Below are 20,484 nucleotides of genomic sequence, written 5' to 3' on the forward strand. Positions count from 1 at the left end.
GCACCTGACATTCGTTGGATCACCCACGGTGACCGCACTGGCACCCTTGCCTCTTTCATGACTTGAAACCCAAGGAGTACACAGTCATGAAATATGACTCAAGATGCCTTTACCATCTTCCTTGGACAGAGAATATTGCTTGTGTGATGTATCCCGCAAGAGGACACGGCCAGCACTTTCAAAGGGGTGGGGCATTTTAAGAAGGAGCCCAACATAGGTCTTTACTCTCAACAGCCATGAGTCTCCATGAGTCAATCATTCATCCCGGAGAAGGAAGGGCTTGGCGTAAACTTGGGGCCAAAGCACAAGAATCCCGACTGAGATATTGGCACTCAGCTCCTGCTTCTTCATCTTGCTTCCTCTTAGGGCATGAGGATGAGAAGGGAAGGCTAATTTCCTGGTCTTGCTGAGCCTTGGAAAGGCTGGAGTCTCTCCACTCCAACTTCTAGTCTACCACGGAGAAGACAGATTGGGGTGGAGGGAACAGGCAAGCTGTTGGGTTCACTTCGGAAGTATCCTTTCCTACGCCTGACATGGAATCCGATCTCTGTGGCTGGGGACCACTAGCTGTTTGTGTTGGCTGAACACAAGCCTCTTCTGGGGACGTATTCAGAGAGGTGGTCCTATAGGTATGCAGGGGCCGGGCCGCATATGGCACTTTGCTCCGCAGGTATGAATCTGTTGAGGGCCCCGGGCCCCTGGGAAGCATGCCTACCCCCAGATTTACATCTAATACTCGACCGACATAGCCAGGCACAGACGAATCGAGAAATTGGGCCTAATGAGGGATTGTGTGATCACCATCTTTCTTGGGTTTTTTTCCTTCTTTTTGCAGTTTTATCTGTTTTAGATTGTATTTTATGGGGTTTTTGAATGCTTTTACTGTGTTGTGAGCCGCCACCAGCCAGCTTGTCTGAGAGTGGCGGGATAGAAATCTAATTATGAATGAATGAATGAATGAATGAATGAATGAATGAATGAATGAATGAATCAATCAATGAATGAATCAATGAATGAATCAATCAATGAATGGCTGGATGGCTGGATGGGTGGGTGGGTGGGTGGGTGGATGGATGGATGGATGAATGGATGAATGAATGAGAAAACAGTCATCTCAAACCGATCAGCATGGCACATGTTTCTAAAAGGCTCCGACTGTACACATCACTTCACACACAGCAAACAAAGTGAGCGGAAACAGATTTACAGTTTGCCCTAGGCAGCAACAGTGTGATTCCCTTTGGTCTACGCCAGGGGTAGTCAAACTGCGGCCCTCCAGATGTCCATGGACTACAATTCCCAGGAGCCCCCTGCCAGCATTCGCTGGCAGGGGGCTCCTGGGAATTGTAGTCCATGGACATCTGGAGGGCCGCAGTTTGACTACCCCTGGTCTACACCGACGCAAGACTGGATCACGCCAACCCCAGTTTCCATCTTGTGCTTACACCCGCCTGCCAGACAGGCTGCCTCTGCTGCTCCTGCTCAAATCTTTAATTGCCCCGTTGTGCCCACTGGGTTTCCCAGGCCTGGTATGGAATTGGCACCCTTTCACCCCTTCCTCCCCCATAGACTCTGAATGTGATCGTTTCAAAGAATAAACACACAGAGATGTGGAAGGTGGTGATAAGCAAGAATGCCACCGTGGGCCTCCCCGCAGCCCCTGCTCTTTGACAGATTTTTAGGGGACGGGCAGACAGAAGACTCTGAAAAATGTAGTCATACCTTAATATTGCAGGTTCGGCTTCCAGAAGTCATCACACAGCCCTTCTACTAAAAACTGTGGAAGCGATGCCCGGAATATTTGTGTCCACATCGTTGGGGTTTAACGAAATAATTAATATGGCCGAGACCCAGAATATAAACAGAATATTGCTGGAATCGGTGAGGAACGAGCCCGCTTAATTCAAATGACACGGTACTAATTCCTCTCGAATGACACAGGGTTGATGCAAATTATTTAGGCGTCCCCCCCACCCCCTGTCCAGTTTGAAGGGTTTGGGGAGGTATTTCTCTTGGGGGGGGGGGTATATCATTTCAGAGCTTTCCAAGGGCTTCACCCTTTTTACAGCCATCCTGTGATTTGTGCACATCTCAAGCCATCTCCTGGCTTTTGAATAACGAAGAGAAAGTAATAAAGACTTTCATTCTCCTCTGATGGCTTTATGTTCAGGCTCGGCACCAAATGGGCTCTTGGACAACAAATGTAAAAGATGATGGACGTTTTTGAGGAATGCTCAGTGAGAGGCTGAGATGGATTGAGGCTTGCTTGGAACATAAAAATCAAGGAGAAGAGCAAACTCGGAATCCGAAAACGAACAGCAAACAACAAAGGGGGGGGGGGAAGAGAAACTCCACCCAAAATCTTCCAATTTCTGTCAAAAGGGTCAAAAGTTCCTGGTGGTTGAATATGTCCTATGAACTACATAAAATCAGATGTGTTTCACCTACTACAGACTTCCTCAGTGGTTACAAATATGTTAAATATACATAACAATAGACATAACACACATACATAACACAATTCCAATGAAATTCTAATTCTTATAAAAGATCAAATCAGGCTTTCTCAATCATGAAACCCTGGGGTTTCTTGACGGCCCTGGAAGGGTTTTCTGAATGGGTGGGAGTTAATTATTTAAATTTGTTAAACATTTATCAGGTAACATGACCATATATGTTCAGGCCGACTCCCCCCGCCCCCCAGCTTGCTGGGTAGGGCGGTATAGAGGTCAGATAGATAGATGATTTCGCCTGAAGAATGTTTCATGGGTTTCTCAATGGTAAAACAGTTGAGAAGGGCTGGGTGAAATATTTAATAAAATTTCAGTATAACATTGTAAATTTCATCTGTAATGATTTGCTTTCTTTCCCCCTATTTACATTTCAGAGAACAACACCTGGCTATGAAAAATACAAAATACTCTCTGAATATGTATTAAATGCATTTTTAAATCCAGGGGTGGGCAAACTGTGGCCCTCCAGATGTCCATGGAAGACAAGTCCCATGAGCCCCTGCAAATGCTGACAGGGGCTCATGGGACTTGTCGTCCATGGACATCTGGAGGGCCACAGTTTGCCCACACCTGTTTTAATCACTGAGGAAAGCTGCAGTAACCGAAACGTGTGCCTGGCTTCACATGGTCCATAGGATATAGTCATCCACCAGGAAGGCTTGTAAATTGTAGAGTCTGACATTCAGATTCCTTTGTTTGTCGTACCTAAACCCTAAAAGAACTGCTACATGGTACAGCTGCCTCCCGTCATCCAGACACTCAGCTCTCACAACAGCGTAACTGCGTGAGTGGGTGTTTTTATTATCCGAACTTGTCTTGGAACGTCTTTTGTGTAGGAAAAGGAGAGGACACTTCATCACGGCACGCCAAGCCACTACAGAACGGAACACCCCCCCCCCAACCAAAAAGACCAAGAATTCAGATAACACTCGAGGTCTACACACCTTTCTTCTACAGGCCAAGGATTTTGTTTCCTGAGAAAATCCCCAGCCCGAGTGAAAAAACTGCAGAAATCCGCATGCACACGAGCAAGGGCAAACTAGGTGAGGAGCTAGAGTCTGCACACGTCCAGGTGGAGCAGGCGGAAAGCAAACATCCTACCTTGAACAATTCAAACTCCCTCTTTGGCATCAACAGCTTTCGACGGGTGACAAGCATTGACAATTGAAATGAAAGCACAAGCCAATGTTAGAAGGGAGATTGGCAGCGGCATTCAAACGGAGGCTGGGAAGCGAGCACCGCCAGCAAGCAGGGGATGGGGAGGAACAGGGACTGCTGGGCTTTTTAGAGAAAGCTGAAGGGTGTCTATTTCGCCCTGGCACTGCAAAGCCCTATTCGTTGTGAGCTGAACCACTGTCTGCCTTGAACTGGATGGCCGGGGCTACCCTGATTGTGGAAACTAAGTTGCAATGACCCAGATTATCATAGAATCATAGAGTTGGAAGGGGCCATACAGGCCATCTAGTCCAACCCCCTGCTCAACGCAGGATCAGCCCAAAGCATCCTAAAGCATCCAAGAAAAGTGTGTATCCAGCCTTTGCTTGAAGACTGCCAGTGAGGGGGAGCTCACCACCTCCTTAGGCAGCCTATTCCACTGCTGAACTACTCTGACTGTGAATTTTTTTCCTGATATCTAGCCTATATCGTTGTACTTCTAGTTTAAACCCATTACTGCGTGTCCTCTCCTCTGCAGCCAATGGGAACAGCATCCTGCCCTCCTTTGACAACCTTTCAAATACTTAAAGAGGGCTCTCATGTCCCCTCTCAGCCTCCTTTTCTCCAGGCTGATCATTCCCAAGTCCCTCAACCTATCTTCATAGGGTTTGGTCCCTTGTACTTGGTCCCTTAGTACTTGGGTGGGAGACCACAGAGGGAAACAAGGACGCTATACAAAGGACGGCAACGGCAAACCACCTCTGAGCTTCTCTTGCCTCGGAAACCCTGCTGCGACTTCCCAGCACCAAACTGCTGTCCATCCACACAATACCATGTCAGAGTCAAAGGTGGACCAGGACTGAGTCCTCATTGGCTGCTTCTTGACAAATCCCAGCAGACTTTGCAAGAGGAGCCAGAGGTTCTTCCTCAGTGGGGCTGATCCTTGAGAAATTCCTGAGTCTCATCTTTTTGCCTGGCTCCCCTCCTCCCTTGCCTGATTGGCTGAGACTACTTCCCTATCTGTTCTTCTCCTCGTAGACTAGGGGTCCAATCTGGACCGGTTCAGCTTCGGTGCCCATTAAAGTCAATGGCGCCATTGACTTTAATGGGAATTCCAGCATTTCTGCCTTTCCCGAGACTCAGAGGAGCAGGGGTTTCAGTTATAGCCTCCAAACTTTCGGGGTAGCTCTGGGAGGCTCTCCCCGAACCCCCCATCCAAATTTCACAACGATTGGACCACGGGGTTCACTTCCAGGGGTTCCGAAAGACGGTGCCCTCATCCGCTCCATTCTATCCAATGGGACAGATTCTTGTCCCTCTTAACAGCACTGGCTTGTAGCTCTGGGACCAAAGCTTATTCTTCCCCTCCTACCTCCACATTTCAGAGCTGCAGATACCTGTATTGTGTGCGTGTAGGACGGTTCCGTGCAGCCGGGTTCCTGAGATCTCAGAGGTTCCAAGATGTTGTTTGGCACGAATCCTGCAACTCCGCTGGCGTTTTGGACTTTCCACCACTGCTTCCGATCATCGAGGATCTGAAGTGAAAGGGAAACGCTGTTGCAAGGAGACCCAATCAATCAATCTTTATTTAACGGTCATTTAGACCAGGGGTAGTCAACCTGTGGTCCTCCAGATGTTCATGGACTACCATTCCCATGAGCCCCTGCCAGCGTTTGCTGGCAGGGGCTCATGGGAATGGTAGTCCATGATCATCTGGTGGACCACAGGTTGACTACCCCTAATTTAGACCAAAATTTTAGATGCACTGCTATACAGTGGCAGTTGGTAAAAAGGGAAGCTAATACATTAAAAAGATTAAAAATGCATCAACAATAAAACTTAAAAACCTCTCCACCAGAAAAGTCAACATTCAAAAGCATTAAATACTGCTGACTATTTTACAAAAACAAAATGAGCCATGAAAGCAATAAAACCATTTAAACTGTTAAAATATAAAGATTAATAGATGTAGCATAAAAGCTACTAACCAAAAACCATAAGAAGGTCTGTGGACCTAGCTGCAAGGTTATAATGCCTATACCTCAGTGACCCAGTCTTTCCTAGTTCTTACAGCTAGCCATGCAAATTTTGCTACTTTGCTGGTTAAAAAAATTATTTGAATCTGATAGCAATAGCTGCAGGCGATGCTTTCTCAGGTCGTGAGGGCATTCTTTAAGCATTGGTACTAACGCACCTGTGTGAATATGATTATGCAGCTTGCACTCAAATAAGATGTGTTCTGTGGTTTCTACTTGACCCTCGTTGCAGATACGGAGCCGATCCTTGAGAGGGAGTCCATCAAATTTCCCACTCAGGTAAGCAGAGGGCAGGGCATTGTGACAAAGGAGGGTAAAGGATCACAAGGAGACTCTCCCGAGTCAGCTGAGAGCCAGTATAGATGTTAGGTATCCACATGTTGAACACAAGAAGCTGCCTTGCCCTGAGTCACACTACTGGCTCATCCTGGCCAAAACTGACCAACAGTGGCTCTCCAGGATCTCAGGCAGAAGTCTTGCAGATTACTCACTGTGTGAAACTTTTACCTGGAGATGCTGGATTCCGAACATGCAGAGCTGTCTGCCACCTGTTCTGCGTTCCCTCTATCATGTCACCCCTCAGTCATCGTTTCTCCAAGCTAAGGAGCCCTCACCTCTTCAGCGTTTTAGTCCCTACCAGTCCATAAGAGGGAATGGCCAGACTTGCTTGACAGGGCCATCGATAGGCCAAATACTCTTCTGCAGTTTGGGAACCACACTAGCCGTTGTTGATCCGGTCACGAAAATACTTCTAACAAGCTCCCAACGAACCTCAACATTGCTCGGACTACAATCTGAAAACATCAGGGCCCATTCTGCACATGTTGGATAATGCACTTTCAATGCACTTTAGAAGTAGATTGTCCTGTTCCGCACAGGAAAATCCAGCTGCAAAAGCACTTTGAAAGTGCATTAACCAATGTGTGCAGAATAGGACCAAGTCTCAAAACACAAACTAACCTGCTGGGTGCTGCATTATCTCATTTCTGAGTGTTTCGAAAGAAACATGCCACTGGATTTATCACACTCAACAAGGATTTTCCTGGGCTTTCAAAACATGTTTTCTGATAAGCGGGGGGGGGGGGGGGGGGAGGGATCCAAACAAGCATGTCATTACCTCCAAAATGTCATCCTTCATGACCGAAAGTTCGCTGTGATTTCTTGCCACAAAGTCATACTTGGTTTTGGCATATTTCTTGGTCTGGGCTTTTGCGTGGGCTTCGTAATTTCTACAAGGCAAACAGGTTAAACATGATTCAGCCCGGCTGGCAGAAAGGCACGGTGAAGACGGAGGGAGGAAGCAAATGCTGTCCACCAGCCAGCAAATATAATTAGGGATGGCGATGGGTCCAGGATTTACGACCACACGGGGCAAGCGGCCATCCATGACAACAGCGGAACTTGGCAAGGGGTGGCAACAACAGAGCAATTCGCTGTTAGAGTAGGGGAAGTTAAGGTTTGCACGTGCACATGCTGTAGCATGGGATGGAGGAATTTATGGGGTGAGCCGGTCTCACAGGTTTTGCAAAAGGGCATGCAGATACCGGGTTTGGATTTATATCAGCTCCGTCGGGGTGGGGGTGGGGCAGTGGTATTAAACTTCCCAACTCTGTGCTCTAAATCAGAATCCAAGAGAAATGCATCGCAATTTGCCACTGATGTATAAAAGTTCTTCAACGGGACAAGAATGGTTGCCCTTTCCAGAAAACGTTTCCAAAACTCTAGCATAACTGCCCTCCCTTTCCTGAGAGAATAAGGTTCACTCAAAACATTTCACTAACAACGTAGGCGGCTTTATTAAGAATGATGATCATTCTGATAGCAGAGAGAACAGATCATGCTAGCGTACTGAATGAGATTCGATCTTCCTTTAGAAGATAAAACAGACAAAAAATCGGGGTCTGATATTTCAGAAAGAAGATATCAATTCCATTCTCAAATAGAATTCATTCCACCTCCTGCCCTCCTAAAAGAAACATGAGGAAAACAAACCTTCTACAGTTTTTCTTGATAGGGAAGGATGGCAGACACCCTTGACTGAGACAAAGTTGATAAAGATCAGGAGAACAGATTGACAGTGGGAAGGTATATAACATCCTTAAATTTTAGTAGGCCAACATTACCTGACAGGTTAGAAGCCATTATAAGAATCTCAATCTTAATCAACAGTGCAACTTTCAAGATACATCAAAAATTCCTTAACAGGAAATATCTCACTACTACAGGCTTCTTATTTATTCAGATTTATTAGCTTAACTAGGGGCCAAGCCTGTTGCATTCAGGAATACAACGGGTGATAGATTGGGGGGGGGGGGGGGTGGAAGAACTCTGCGGATGGGCTCTCCATCCTCTCTCAGGACCTGGAAAGGCTGCAGGCAGCTGTTAGGGAACTCATCAGCAGGGGCAGCTCTCACGCAGCAAGGATGTGTAGCCTCCAAGCCTCGGAGGGAAGTGGAAGGAGGAGGGGTGATCAGGGGTGGGGGATGGAAGGCAATTGGCTGGCTTCTGGACAGACAGGCAAGCCGGTTGGAGGAGGAGGCCCTCAGGGGCGGGACAGCTGCCCTGAGTGAGTGCTAAGCACTGAGTGGCACTTAAGCCATGAGACACACTCCTCCTCCAAGGACTTACCAGAAATATTAAGTGAAACAGATGCAATGCACTCCAGGGCTGGAGGAATGGGCATGTCCACCCAGTATGCAAAACACATTAGCAATGAGCAGATCAAATGGACTCGTATGCTAAAATTTCACTCAAAATACTTCAATCAGGCTATCAAAGCCAGGCCCAAAATTCCTTTCCCCATGTTAGATATGAGACTTTGGATGAAAGCCACTACCTGGGTCTCTTTCGAAGCTACTGAAAACGAAGGGAAAAGAAACAAACCCAGCCTGTAAAACATACTAAGAACCAAAGGGGTTAAGAAGCCTAGCAATTATCATCCTAAAAATATATTACATATTTATGCATGTCACTGTACAGTGCTGAAGGTCAATTAAAAATATCAACAGAAAATATACTGGGATGCTATCAGAGTTACACAGAGTGATCTGTTTCGATCCAAAATGGATCTTCTGCAGAGGTCAGTGTATCCTTTTAGGATGAACATGTCTCAGGTTTTGTTATCTGGGCTCATTTTGTGTTACTCTGATAGCATTCTTGTATATTTTCTACTGAGATTTTAATGCATCCATAGACTCATATAAACACAGAGTTGGAAGGGGTCATGCATCTAGCCCAACCCCTGCTCAGTATCAGCCTAAACCATCTAGGAGAAGGATCTGTCCAGCCGCTGCTTGAAGACTGCCAGTGAGGGGGAGCTCCCCACCTCCTGAGGCAGCCATTTTAGAGTCATAGAGTTGGAAGGGGCAATCTAGGCTATCCATTGCCAGGCTATCCCCCTTGCTCATTGCAGGATCAGCCTAAAGCATCCAGGAGAAGGATCTGTCCAGCCGCTGCTTGAAGACCGCCAGTGAGGGGGAGCTCCCCACCTCCTTAGACAGCCCCTTCCAATGCTGAATTAGACTCAGCATCCTAGAGTGGGAAGGGGCCATCCAGGCCATCTAGTCCCACCCCCTGCTCAGTGCAGTATCAGCCTAAAGCATCCAGAAGAAGGATCTGTCCAGCTGCTGCTTGAAGACCGCCAGTGAGGGGGAGCTCCCCACCTCCTGAGGCAGCCATTTTAGAGTCATAGAGTTGGAAGGGGCCATACAGGCTATCCAGTCTAACCCCCTTGCTCAATGCAGGATCAGCCTAAAGCATCCAGGATAATCATAATAGTTAGACTTCTCAACTTCTTTGGTTCCTATCTTTCAGAGTTATGCAAGATCTCAAACTGTCCCTAAACTGACCATTTTGGAAGCGCCTTGGGGGCAAGAAGCTGTCATTTACAAGCAGGATAATGTTTAGGGTTCTATATTTTAATTGTTATTCTGATGTTAAATCGGATCTGCCCCGAACCCTCAGAGATAAGATTTTTTTTAAATGTCATTTTGAAGAAGACAGGAATATAAATAAATGATACGACAAGCATAAAGGAAAGGTGGCAAATTAACACATGGGGGGGATTGGCAGCTTCAAAGTACAGCAACACGTTGCACGAAGACAAGCATATATAACTCAGGACTGAATCTACCTGAGCATGGTGCATGGGTGCTCAAGTAGCTACCTAGCTTCTGACCAGCTGTGGAGAACTGTCCCAAATTGACTCGAAGAGAAGAGGAGGACACCAAAGAATGCCTACCATGCGTACCTCAGTGATCCAAAATGCCCGGTGGTCCGACTTCCCTGTGATAGTCAATATCCCACCCAACCCCTCCATTCTGATGTGGACATGTGTCAATGTGAATCAATGTTCCCATTTTATTCCACATTTCCCTTTTTTCCTAGCCCTTTGGCAATTGGTGTCCTGTGCCTTTCTCCGTCTATTCTGCACCCGCTCCCCACACGATTTGGATAAATGAGGTTCGCAGCTTCAAGGTCTGAAGTCAAGGTGCTTGAAGAGGCACATAACTTAAAGCGATTAGCACCACTTTGGTGTGGTGAGAAGGTCCTGCCCAGCAGGAGAGCCATGGCTCAAGCCAATCTCAGTTTCGCCTGTGCGCTCTTGTTGAATCATCCATCTCACCCGTGGGCACTGGGGACTTGGGGAGAGAAACTGCGTCCTTTCTAATTATCGGGCAACCCGGTGGGTCTCTGCAACCGGTGGGCGAGCTGTTTGTGCCAGGTGAGAAGCTCTCTGTAAGGTATGCCAGCCTGGGATGGAATGTCAGGACAGCAAAAGATGCAACATGGCAGGGGAGATATGTTGTGATGACTCTCGCAGGAAAGGTAAACAACCCAAAAGGAAAACGAAAACCCAACCTGATAAGGCAAGTTAGGAACCTGAAAAGTTGAGCTGCAATTTTTTTTTTACAGTTTTATATCCAAATTTATTTATTATGATTATGTGCATATAATAAAATTCTTCCTCGGTGGTCTTCTCCTGCTTAACACATGGGAATGATCTTTGAATGTGAGTCAGGCAACGTGGAGAGTGGGGGCTTTTGAACAGTATTTCACAAAGTTAGGCATTGGTTCATGGAGTTGGAAGGGACCTCCAGAGTCATCTAGTCCAACCCCCTGCAGATTGCAGAAAACTCGCAACTACCTGCCCACCCACAGTGACCCCAATTCCATGACCAAATGATTTTCCTCTCCCCCAAACTACTCCTCCAGAAGCCCTAGCCAGTCTGGAGGAAATTCAGCCAGCCTGGAAGAAATTCACCTCCCATCCCCAAAGTTTCCTGGGTATTCTTATGTACAACATATATCAAATGGAGATTCGCTTGCTAGATTGTCTTACCCCCTTGCAAGTCCTGTTATTATATATTTCTATACTGTACAAGTGCATTTAAATGTATTTGACCACTGAGGAAGACCCCCTTAAGGCTAGAAACACACATCTGGGTTTTTGATCCTTATAAATGTTCCATGTATCTATGTTGATTCAATACATACTGTACCACGCAGTATATACAGCTGAGGTTTTATCAGTGTTCTTAACTTTTATTATGTGCATGCAATCATAACAAATATTTGGATTTTAAATTGTAAAAAAATGTTTTGTTTGCAGCTCAACCTTAGGTTCCTAATTCAAAGGAATGGACCAACATACCCTGGGACTGCAGGTCTGGGAGCGACTGCTAATTTGGAGACCTCAGTTCTGGCCTGTAGGTTTCCTTGTAGTGCTATGCAGCAGAGGTAGTCAACCTGTGGTCCTCCAGATGTACATGGACTACAATCCCCATGAGGCCCTGCCAGCAAATGCTGGCAGGGGCTCGTGGGAATTGTAGTCTGTGAACATCTGGAGGACCACAGGACTAACTCTTGCAACCATGAGAAGTTTATTGCTGCGAGACGGAAAGTGTACGCACATGAAGTTGCCCTATACCAGGGGTGGCCAAGCTGTAGCTCTCCAGATGTCCATGGACTACAATTCCCATGAGTCCCAGTTTGGCCACCCCAGCCTTATACCGAGTAAGAACACTGTTCCGTCAAGGTCAGTATCACCACTCAGACCAGCAGTGCCGCTCCAGGGTTTCAGACAAAGGTCTTTCGCAGGGGTAGTCAAACTGCGGCCCTCCAGATGTCCGTGGACTACAATTCCCAGGAGCCCCTGCCAGCATTTGCTGGCAGGGGCTCCTGGGAATTGTAGTCCACGGACATCTGGAGGGCTGCAGTTTGACTACCCCTGGTCTTTTGTGTCACCCACCACCTGATCCTTTCCACTGGAGATGCTGGGGATTGAACCTGGGACCTTCTGCATGCCAAGTGGACATTCTAACACTCAGTCTCCTTGGCTGAATGGTCCCAGAATGTTTCCGTTCACGACTAAAGTACACATGACGCCTGGCTTGCGGGGGCGGAGGGGGGGGCAGATGCTTTCGTGAGCTCCCTGCTTCCCAGGTGCAGGGGCACCCAAGTGAGATCGAGAGGGCAGTGTTTAGGCCTGCCTCCACTACCCACACCTGTCCTAACTGGAACAGTCTCTGGGGGTGCTATTTACCTTGCCAGTTTGGTGTAGTGGTTAGGAGTGCGGATTTCTAATCTGGCACGCCAGGTTCAATTCTGCACTCCCCCACATGCAGCCAGCTGGGTGACCTCGCCACAGTGTTGATAAAGCTGTTCTGACTGAGCAGTGATATCAGGGCTCTCTCAGCCTCACCCACCTCACAGGGTGTCTGTTGTGGGGAGAGGAAAGGGAAGGCGAATGTAAGCCGCTTTGAGTCTCCTTTGGGTAGAGAAAAGCAGCATATAAGAACCAACTCTTCTTCTTCTTCTCATTGGAAGCTGTGCAAGGTACTGCTGATGTCACACTCCCACAACAGGGTCAAATCAGGTCAGGGAAATGGCACACAGGGTGAGTGGGAGGGCATGGGCATTTAAGCCCCCTCTCTCACCACACGATGCTCCTGATCTGAATCAGGTTCCCACGTGCCCAGGGAAGTGGAGAAATTCAGGACACAGCTGCCTGCTTCACCAGGGAAAATGTAAGTAGGGCCCATTCCATAGATATAGGATAATGCACTTTCAAAGCGCTTCGGCAGCTGGATTTTCCTGTGCAGAACTGGAGAATCTATTTCTAAAGTGCATTGAAAGTGCATTATCCATTGTGTGCAGAATAGGCCTTGGATGTAGGAAGGACACCTTGGGTGAACACAGAAGAGAGCAAGGCCAGGCGCAAAGCAGGAAAGGAGAAATAAATCTGGTTGGATGCAAGTGATAAGAAGTCCTACAGAGTTGGCTGTAAACAAAGGAATTAGCTCCCCATTAGTCAAAGAAGTTACCAGGCTCCAATTTCCATTAGATTTGGAAAACAAACATTGACAGCAGTTTAAACAGAACCACTCAGAGGCTTTGGGCTAGGGGGGAGGATAAAAGCCCAGAGCAAAGGAGGTTCTAACAGCTCCAGCCCAGAGGACTGTCTACTTCAGAGAAGAGAAGGGGCGGATGAATGCAGAGAAGGCCCCTCCACCCAAAAGGCCGTCGGCTGGGACAGTTCTCTACAGCTGGCCGGAGGACATCCACGGAAGTGTTACCTATCTACATGTCGGCTAACAGTTTGTTTAAAAGCAGCCACGGCTGCCCCCTGGTCCGGCAGAGGCCCTCTTTTGTAAGCTGTGTTACTGAATGCATACCCGTCCGATGGCGGATAATCGCAGACCCCGGAATGCTGGAAGAGAGGAGACAAAAAAGAAGGATTCACGGTCAGACAAACGGCTTTTCTGCTGGACAGAATGAACAACTTCTTTAGGTGCAACGAAACGACCTGCTTGAATTTCAGCTTCTCTAGGTGTAGGTGCTGCTGCTAGGGTTGAGTCCCGCATCCAATATAGAGAAGTCACCAAGGCCTATTATGCACGGCCGTTGAAACAGCGGCATGGAGAATGCAGAGGAGAAAGAAGCAAAGCAAACCGCTTACGCACGGGACGGAACGCAACGGCGGCAAAACCCAGAGTATCCGATTATGCACGTGGCTACTCCGGAGCCGCTTCTGGTTGCACCCTGGTCCCGGGAAGCTCCACTTTCTTCCGCATCTTGCTAACGCGGCTTTTTCGGTGGCATACGTTGACTCTGCGCCTGGTTGCCGCCTGCAGCGTGCATAATTGGTGATTTTAGCCGCTGCCATTCCACCCCGAATGCGGACCTTCCACTCCGTGCATATTGTGCCTATGAGATCCAGAGGTCTAGCATGGTCAAGCACCTTGATGTGGATGACCCAGGCTAACCCATTAACAGCGGATCTCGGCAGCCGATCAGGGTCAGCCCCGGTTAGTACGGGGAGGGGAGACCCTTACAAGGAAGTCCAGGGTTGCTGAATGGAGGTAACCAATGTCAAACCACCACTTCCGAAATCCAGCGCTACAAATGTCAACGTGATGCAGAAATCGATGAAACCCCCATGCGTGCAAAAAATGCACGAAGCGGCCCTTAATACCTGCAACAGGAATTCTCGTGATACTCCCCCCCCTGTAATTATGCCCAATCAAGAAACCTATTCAAGTAGACACATGCAGGGGGCAGGATCTCACAGAAGGTGCCACGGTGTTTTAAAAACTGGGAACAATTTTACCTTATTTTAGCTAGCAGGATTTCTGATACACTTTTTTTTTTTTTTTAGACCTCAGATCAAAACCTTTGTAGCTGGGCCAGACACGGTAACCATGGCAGCAGCAACTATGCCATTAACATTAGGGGAGGGGGAGGGTCCTTTTTTTCTGAATTCGGCAAAGGGTACCCTGAAGGAAAGAGAAGACCTTACAGCAAACGGGCTCTGCTGTACACTGCGGTGATAAGTTGCTGTCACGGGATCTCGTCTCTCTCCTTCTGCCGGCTTTCACAACCAAATGACAGATGACAGCCTGACACCGTACTGTCAGAATCTGATATTGTTTTCATGTTTATCCGAATGTTCTGAAAGCCTTTGGAGAGAACTGCAAGCTGAACAGCCCGTACTCTGCCTTCCTAGTCACTGCCAATCAAGCTGACTAATTTTTTGCACAGATCATTTCGAGCAAGAACCCCTGCCTGCCATAATGGGGCTGGGAGAATGACTTTTTCTTTTTCTTTCCTGAGCTTCTGTTTTTTGGCTAGGCAGGCTGACAATCTACTGTACAGCACAATAGTAGTATAGTAGTAGTAGTAGTAGTAGTAGTAGTAGTGGTACTACTGGTAGTAGTGGTACTACTGGTAGTAGTGGTACTACTGGTAGTACCACTACTACCACCATCACTACTACTACTCCCACTACTACTAAACCACTACTATTGTGGTGTACAGTAGATTGTCAGTGGTACTACTAGTAGTAAGGTTGCAACCGACAAAGTGAGTCCATGATGTTCCACCTTACAGGGTTTTCAAGGCAAGGGATGACTCAGGGCAGGTAACATCAGATAAAACAACAGTACATAAGTATACATAGAGATTATTTAAAATGAAATAATTAGGTTTTAAAATCAGTAACATCATTATTAAAATCGTCCACCTAATTTTAGGGTTAAATGATGTTAGGGTTAAATGACCTTTCTTAAGCAGGAAGGTCAGCATCATTGCGATGTTATTACCCTGGCCTCTGTCTTACAGGCACTCCTTGACCGTTTAAGGTCTGGAAGGCCCTTGATCTCACCATGAAGAGTGTTCCACCAGGCAGGGGCCAGGGCCATAAAAGCCCTGCCACTGGGCGAGGCCTGTATTAATTCTGTGGGGCTGGGGACCCTGAGCAGATTTTGGTTGCTCGATCGTAATGATCTTTTGGGGCTACAGTGGAAGAGGCGCTCCTGCAGCTGCAGGGGCCCCAGACTGCCGGGGGCTTCGAAGAACCGTGAAATCAGTGGTATCACTTCAGTCCTTCCAAAGGGGGAAGCAGATTTTTGAGCATTATCACCCTTCTCCACTGAAACAAACAGTGCTCCCAAGAACCCTCTCCATGTGACAGAGTACACATAAGTTGTGGAGGAGGTTGACACACATTTCTCTTATGTTGTGTTTGGCGACAGCCGCAAACCAAACAAGCGCTGGGCGGGTCGTCAGCCAATTTTTACGGTAGCGAACCAGAGTCCTCCTTGCTCGGGTTTTGCTGCGGAACGGGCGGCCCCTTCCCCTACCTCAGCTGAAAGCCGCTTCATTTCTTGCTTCCGCTGCTGCTCCGCCACGTTGGCCACGGACTCTGCTAGCTGGTTGAGCTCCTGTTCCTTTGGGGCCCCCAGGAAGCTTAGCAAAGGGGGCTCCCAGCCGTTCCGGAAGCGTGGCACGTAGGGCGGGATGAATTGCTCTTTGGGCCACTCTGCCCTGGGAAAGGAGAGAGACAGAGATTGCCGTTCAAGAACTGGAGGTTGGTAACATAATAAAAGCAGAGTCCAGTGGCACCTTTAAGACCAACAAAGATTTATTCAAGGCGTGAGCTTTTGAGTGAAAGCACTCTTTGTCAGACTATATGGTAAGTTCTTAGAACTATGTCTGAAACAATCCATGGGCACTTTGCTTATTCGTTCAAACTTTACATGGAAGGTTTTGAAGTTTCGTTTAGACCCCGCTCCATGGTAAAGAAAAAGTTGAGAAAGGCTGCGATGGAGCATCCGGTGAGAATCTGGGAGCCCCTGGTTCAACCCCCTCTCCAGGGATACTCAGTGAGTCACAAACACTCAGGCTGACCTTCCTCGCAGGGCTGTTGTGAGGACAAAAGGGAAGACAGGGACTGAGGCATAAACAAAGTGGGACAATAATACATTAAATTAAAAAGACTGGCTTGACCCGAGCCCCAGTGGGCAGGGCATCTCAAGGACAGGATAGCTCCAGGGGTATGGCAAATAGCCTTTCCCACAGCCCATTTGCACACTTCCTGCAACTCCAACTGAGAGCCAGTTTGGTGTAGTGGTTAGGAGTGTGGACTTCTAATCTGGCACGCCAGGTTCGATTTTGCGCTCCCCCACATGCAACCAGCTGGGTGACCTTGGGCTCGCCACGGCACTGATAAAACTGTTCAGACCGGGCAGGGATATCAGGGCTCTCTCGGCCTCACCCACCCCACAGGGTATCTGTTGTGGGGAGAGGAATGGGAAGGGGACTGTAAGCCGCTTTGAGCCTCCTTTGGGTAGAGAAAAGCGGCATATAAGAACCAACTCTTCCTCTTCCTCTTCTTCTTCCTCCGTCCTACTGGTTGTGTGAAAGCAGTCCATATACGAGTGTTCCCCTGCCCTTCCAGGAAGCTGGAGCAGTCCTGCCACGGGAAGGAGCTGTAGTGCATGGCACAGGACTGTGAGCTTGAAAACTTTATCGAGCAAGGTGGGAAAGAGGCACCCAGGAGCTCTTTCTGCCACACACCACATGGAAAATGACCCTTGTGGTACAAGACTGTGGACAAGCAGACCAGAGAGTCGAGATCAGTCTCCTTGCTGAAAAGAGCTTCTTATCAGGCCACCACTGATGAGGCTCTGCAGTGCTAGCTTTGTAAGGCAGAAGACGCTAGTGGGAAGTGAAGGGGACTGGTGGCTCCATTTCCTGTCCCCCCCCCCTCCCTTTTAGGGCTTCAGCAATAAAAAATAAAGCCTGAGCTTTGACAACGCATGCATGCACTGAGCAAAACATCTCATGAGTCTAATTTGGGAGACCTTTTATCTTAGGCCTTCCATTAAAAAACGCTCAATTTGGCCCTTATGTAAGCCACATTCCTGTTCACCATAGGGTAATGATATTAACCTGCCTTATGCAGTTGTTCTAAGGATAGAATTGTAGAGTCATAGAGTTGGAAGGGGCCATAGAGGCCATCTAGTAGTCCCACCCCCTGATCAATGCAGAATCAGCCTCAAGCATCCAGGAGAAGTATCTGTCCAGACACTGCTTGACTACCTCCAGTGAGGGGGAGCTCACCACCTCCTGAGGCAGCCCATTCCACTGCTGAACTACCCTGACTGTGAAATCTTTTCCCCTGATAACTAGCCGTTATCATTCTCCACGTAGTTTAAACCCATTTCTGTGGGTCCTCTCCTCTGCTGCCAGCAGAAACCGTTCCCTGGTCTCCTCCAAGCGACAACCTTTCAAAGACTTAAAGAGAGCCCTCAGGTCCCCCTTCAACCTCCTCTTTTCCACACTGAACACTCCTGAGTCCCTCAGATTTCTCCTAACAGAGCTTGGACTGCAGCCTAAAGGGGGGGCGCGGGGGCCATGAAAGACTTTCTGTGAAGAATTCGGAACCCTCAAAAGGATTCTTCATACAGAAGGAACGGAGAAGTTATGTCACCTCTTGACCGGGATCTTACAGAAGAAGGCTGAGATGCTGAAAACTAGCGAAGAAAATGTTCTGATTTATCCCCACACCGAGCTTCGATGTTTTCTGCCCTTGCTGTTCCCGTGAGGTGCAGGAGCTGACAACTGCTAACTAGACAGATATTTTTGGAATCGGTGAAAATGTTCCTGCGTGAACTAACGGCTCTTGCGGCTCGCTGCTGTGACATCGGGAGCCAAGTTTTCTCCCCCCTGCTCCAATAATCCGGGGCCCCTGCGGGCTGCCCGTAAAAAAGCACCATCCTGCTGCCTGAATTATTGAATCTTCCGAGGAGATACGGTTCCCTGGAACGTGCTTTACGGTTTCTTCTCGGACTCTCCCTCCACACACACACACACACACACACAATTTATGGGCCTTGTCAGAAATGAATCAGTGACTAGTAACGGTGAAGCAGACGTGGGAACCTGCTAGAACACTGATTCATCTTTGCTTACTGGGAATTCATCCTTAACCCCCACCCCCAATGAAAAGGTATGGAGGCGCTTAATGGCTGGCACATTTGGGGTCAGAATAAACAGGGCAATAAATTGAAACTGAGTCACACACACATGTAGTTGTCTTATTCTGAACGGAACATTGGAGGAGGAGGAGGAAGAAGAAGTTGTTGTTTTTTATACCTAACTTTTCTCTCCCCAGTAAGGTAGGTAAGGCTGAGAGAGCTCTGACAGGACTGCTCTGTGAGAGCAGCATTATCAGGGCTGTGACAAGCCCAAGGGCACCCAGCTGGCTGCATATGGAAATGCAGGGAATCAAACCTGGTTTGCCAGATCCAAAGCTGCCGCTTTTAACCACTGCACCACACAAGCTCTCTAAGACAGTATTACCAGACTAGCAGTGCCCACCCCCCCAAGATTGCAGGCAGAGGTCTTTCGTAACCCCTGCTGTATAGTCCATTTAACTGGAGAAGCCGGGGATTGAATCTTGGACCTTCTACATAACAATCTACCTATGAGCCACAGCCAGCTCCTGACATCCCCGCCTTTGTATTCCAGTTCCTTTGGCCCCCTCCAAAATGCAAACCTTCAGAGCACATTACAGGGGATGGGCTGAGGATCAGGGGTAAAGCAAATTTCATGCACGGAAAATCCCCGTTCCCATCCCATTTTAGCATCTAAAAGACCTAAGACAGCAGGTGCTGTCAAAGATATGCTTGCAGTCTTCGACTTAATCTCCTTTATCCCCTTCTTGCCTCGCTAAGAAACTCTTGTTGGGGAGGACAGGGTTTTAAATTTTTTTACTGGGAAAAGCTGCTCATTGCCACAGGATGATAAACCCAACTGCCTGCAATTGTCATCATACTGCCTCCTTCCTTGCCTTAAGGAACAATCATTACACCAGCTCATCTCAATCTTGTCTTTCCCTCCACTGCTATCTGAAGTCCAGTCTAATGCATTTAGCTCCAGGGAACTCAGGGCAGAAGTCATGGGTCTTCCCATTTCAATCTCACATTCACAGCAACCCTGTGAGGTGGGTTAGGACGAGTCTATGTGACTTTTCCAAAATGATACGGGGAGGTTCATGACACAGGAGGGAATTGACATCGGGTTCCCACAGTCATGGTGCAACATTTAGCTGGTCAATCTTTTTTTTTTTTTTTCCATCCCAGTTTCGTTTTATGCCCCATGCAAGTAAATTGGCATTGGCCAGCAGGAGGGGGAAAAAACCCATGCAAGGAAGGTAGGGAACTTCACCCATGAATAAAGCTGCTTTCTACTTAAGATCATCGGTCCATCAAAGTCAGTATTGTCAATTCAGACGAAGAAGAGTTGGTTTTTTGTCCCCTATTTTTTACCAGCTGATATATTGTTGGAGATGGGATTTCTCTCTATAAAGTGACCTTTGAACTCTAAGGCCTTTGTCGAAAGCATCACAGGGCTTTCCTGAGACACTGTGTTCTTGTAAGGTCTTTCCGGAAATAGCTACTAAAAGTTTTTGCCTAAAGTTCTGATTTTGTCTATTATGGTAGGGCAGGGGTAGTCAAACTGCGGCCCTCCAGATGTCCGTGGACTACAATTCCCAGGAGCTCCCTGCCAGCATTCGCTGGCAGGGGCTCCTGGGAATTGTAGTCCACGGACATCTGGAGGGCCGCAGTTCGACTACCCCTGTGGTAGGGGGAGGAAATTACTATAGTACATGACATGCTAGGAGGAAATAAAATAATTTCCCCACATCAAATCATACCAATGAACCCGGACGCTATCTGAAATGTATAAAACAGCAACAAAGAAAAGCGTTGGCTGGTTGGTTTTCACCTGGCTTTGGTCCACGCGTCACCCAGCGACATCCACAACTGTCCTTCTTCGCTGGTGACCGTATAGCGCAAGAATTCTATTGTGTCTTTTGTTAGCAGAGGGCTGAGAATGGTACTGGCAAACTCTGGGCCTCCTGTGGCTTGTACCACCTGTAAAACAGAAGATTGAAAAAGAGAGTCATTCATATAGAAAGAACCAGCAACCGA

The 20,484-nt window shown here is 47.8% G+C and overlaps 1 protein-coding gene across 6 annotated transcripts in view; it reads right to left on the reverse strand.

Annotated features, from left to right (window-relative positions):
* EPS8 (EGFR pathway substrate 8, signaling adaptor) overlaps positions 1–20,484 on the reverse strand; it is a 172,542-nt gene that overhangs the window by 8,708 nt on the left and 143,350 nt on the right. For 5 of the 6 annotated variants that reach the window (XM_077340713.1, XM_077340714.1, XM_077340710.1 and 2 more), the window contains 5 exons: positions 20,279–20,427; positions 15,847–16,030; positions 13,282–13,415; positions 6,822–6,933; positions 5,066–5,203 (listed from right to left, as the gene is read on the reverse strand). In XM_077340713.1, coding sequence (XP_077196828.1) covers positions 5,066–5,203; positions 6,822–6,933; positions 13,282–13,415; positions 15,847–16,030; positions 20,279–20,427 — 717 coding nt within the window. The remainder of the gene's footprint in view (positions 1–5,065; positions 5,204–6,821; positions 6,934–13,281; positions 13,416–15,846; positions 16,031–20,278; positions 20,428–20,484) is intronic. The other variant, XM_077340715.1, reaches the window with a different exon arrangement.

The sequence above is a fragment of the Paroedura picta genome, chromosome 5 (genome assembly GCF_049243985.1).
Source record: "Paroedura picta isolate Pp20150507F chromosome 5, Ppicta_v3.0, whole genome shotgun sequence".
In the NCBI taxonomy this organism is placed as follows: Eukaryota; Metazoa; Chordata; class Lepidosauria; order Squamata; family Gekkonidae; genus Paroedura; species Paroedura picta.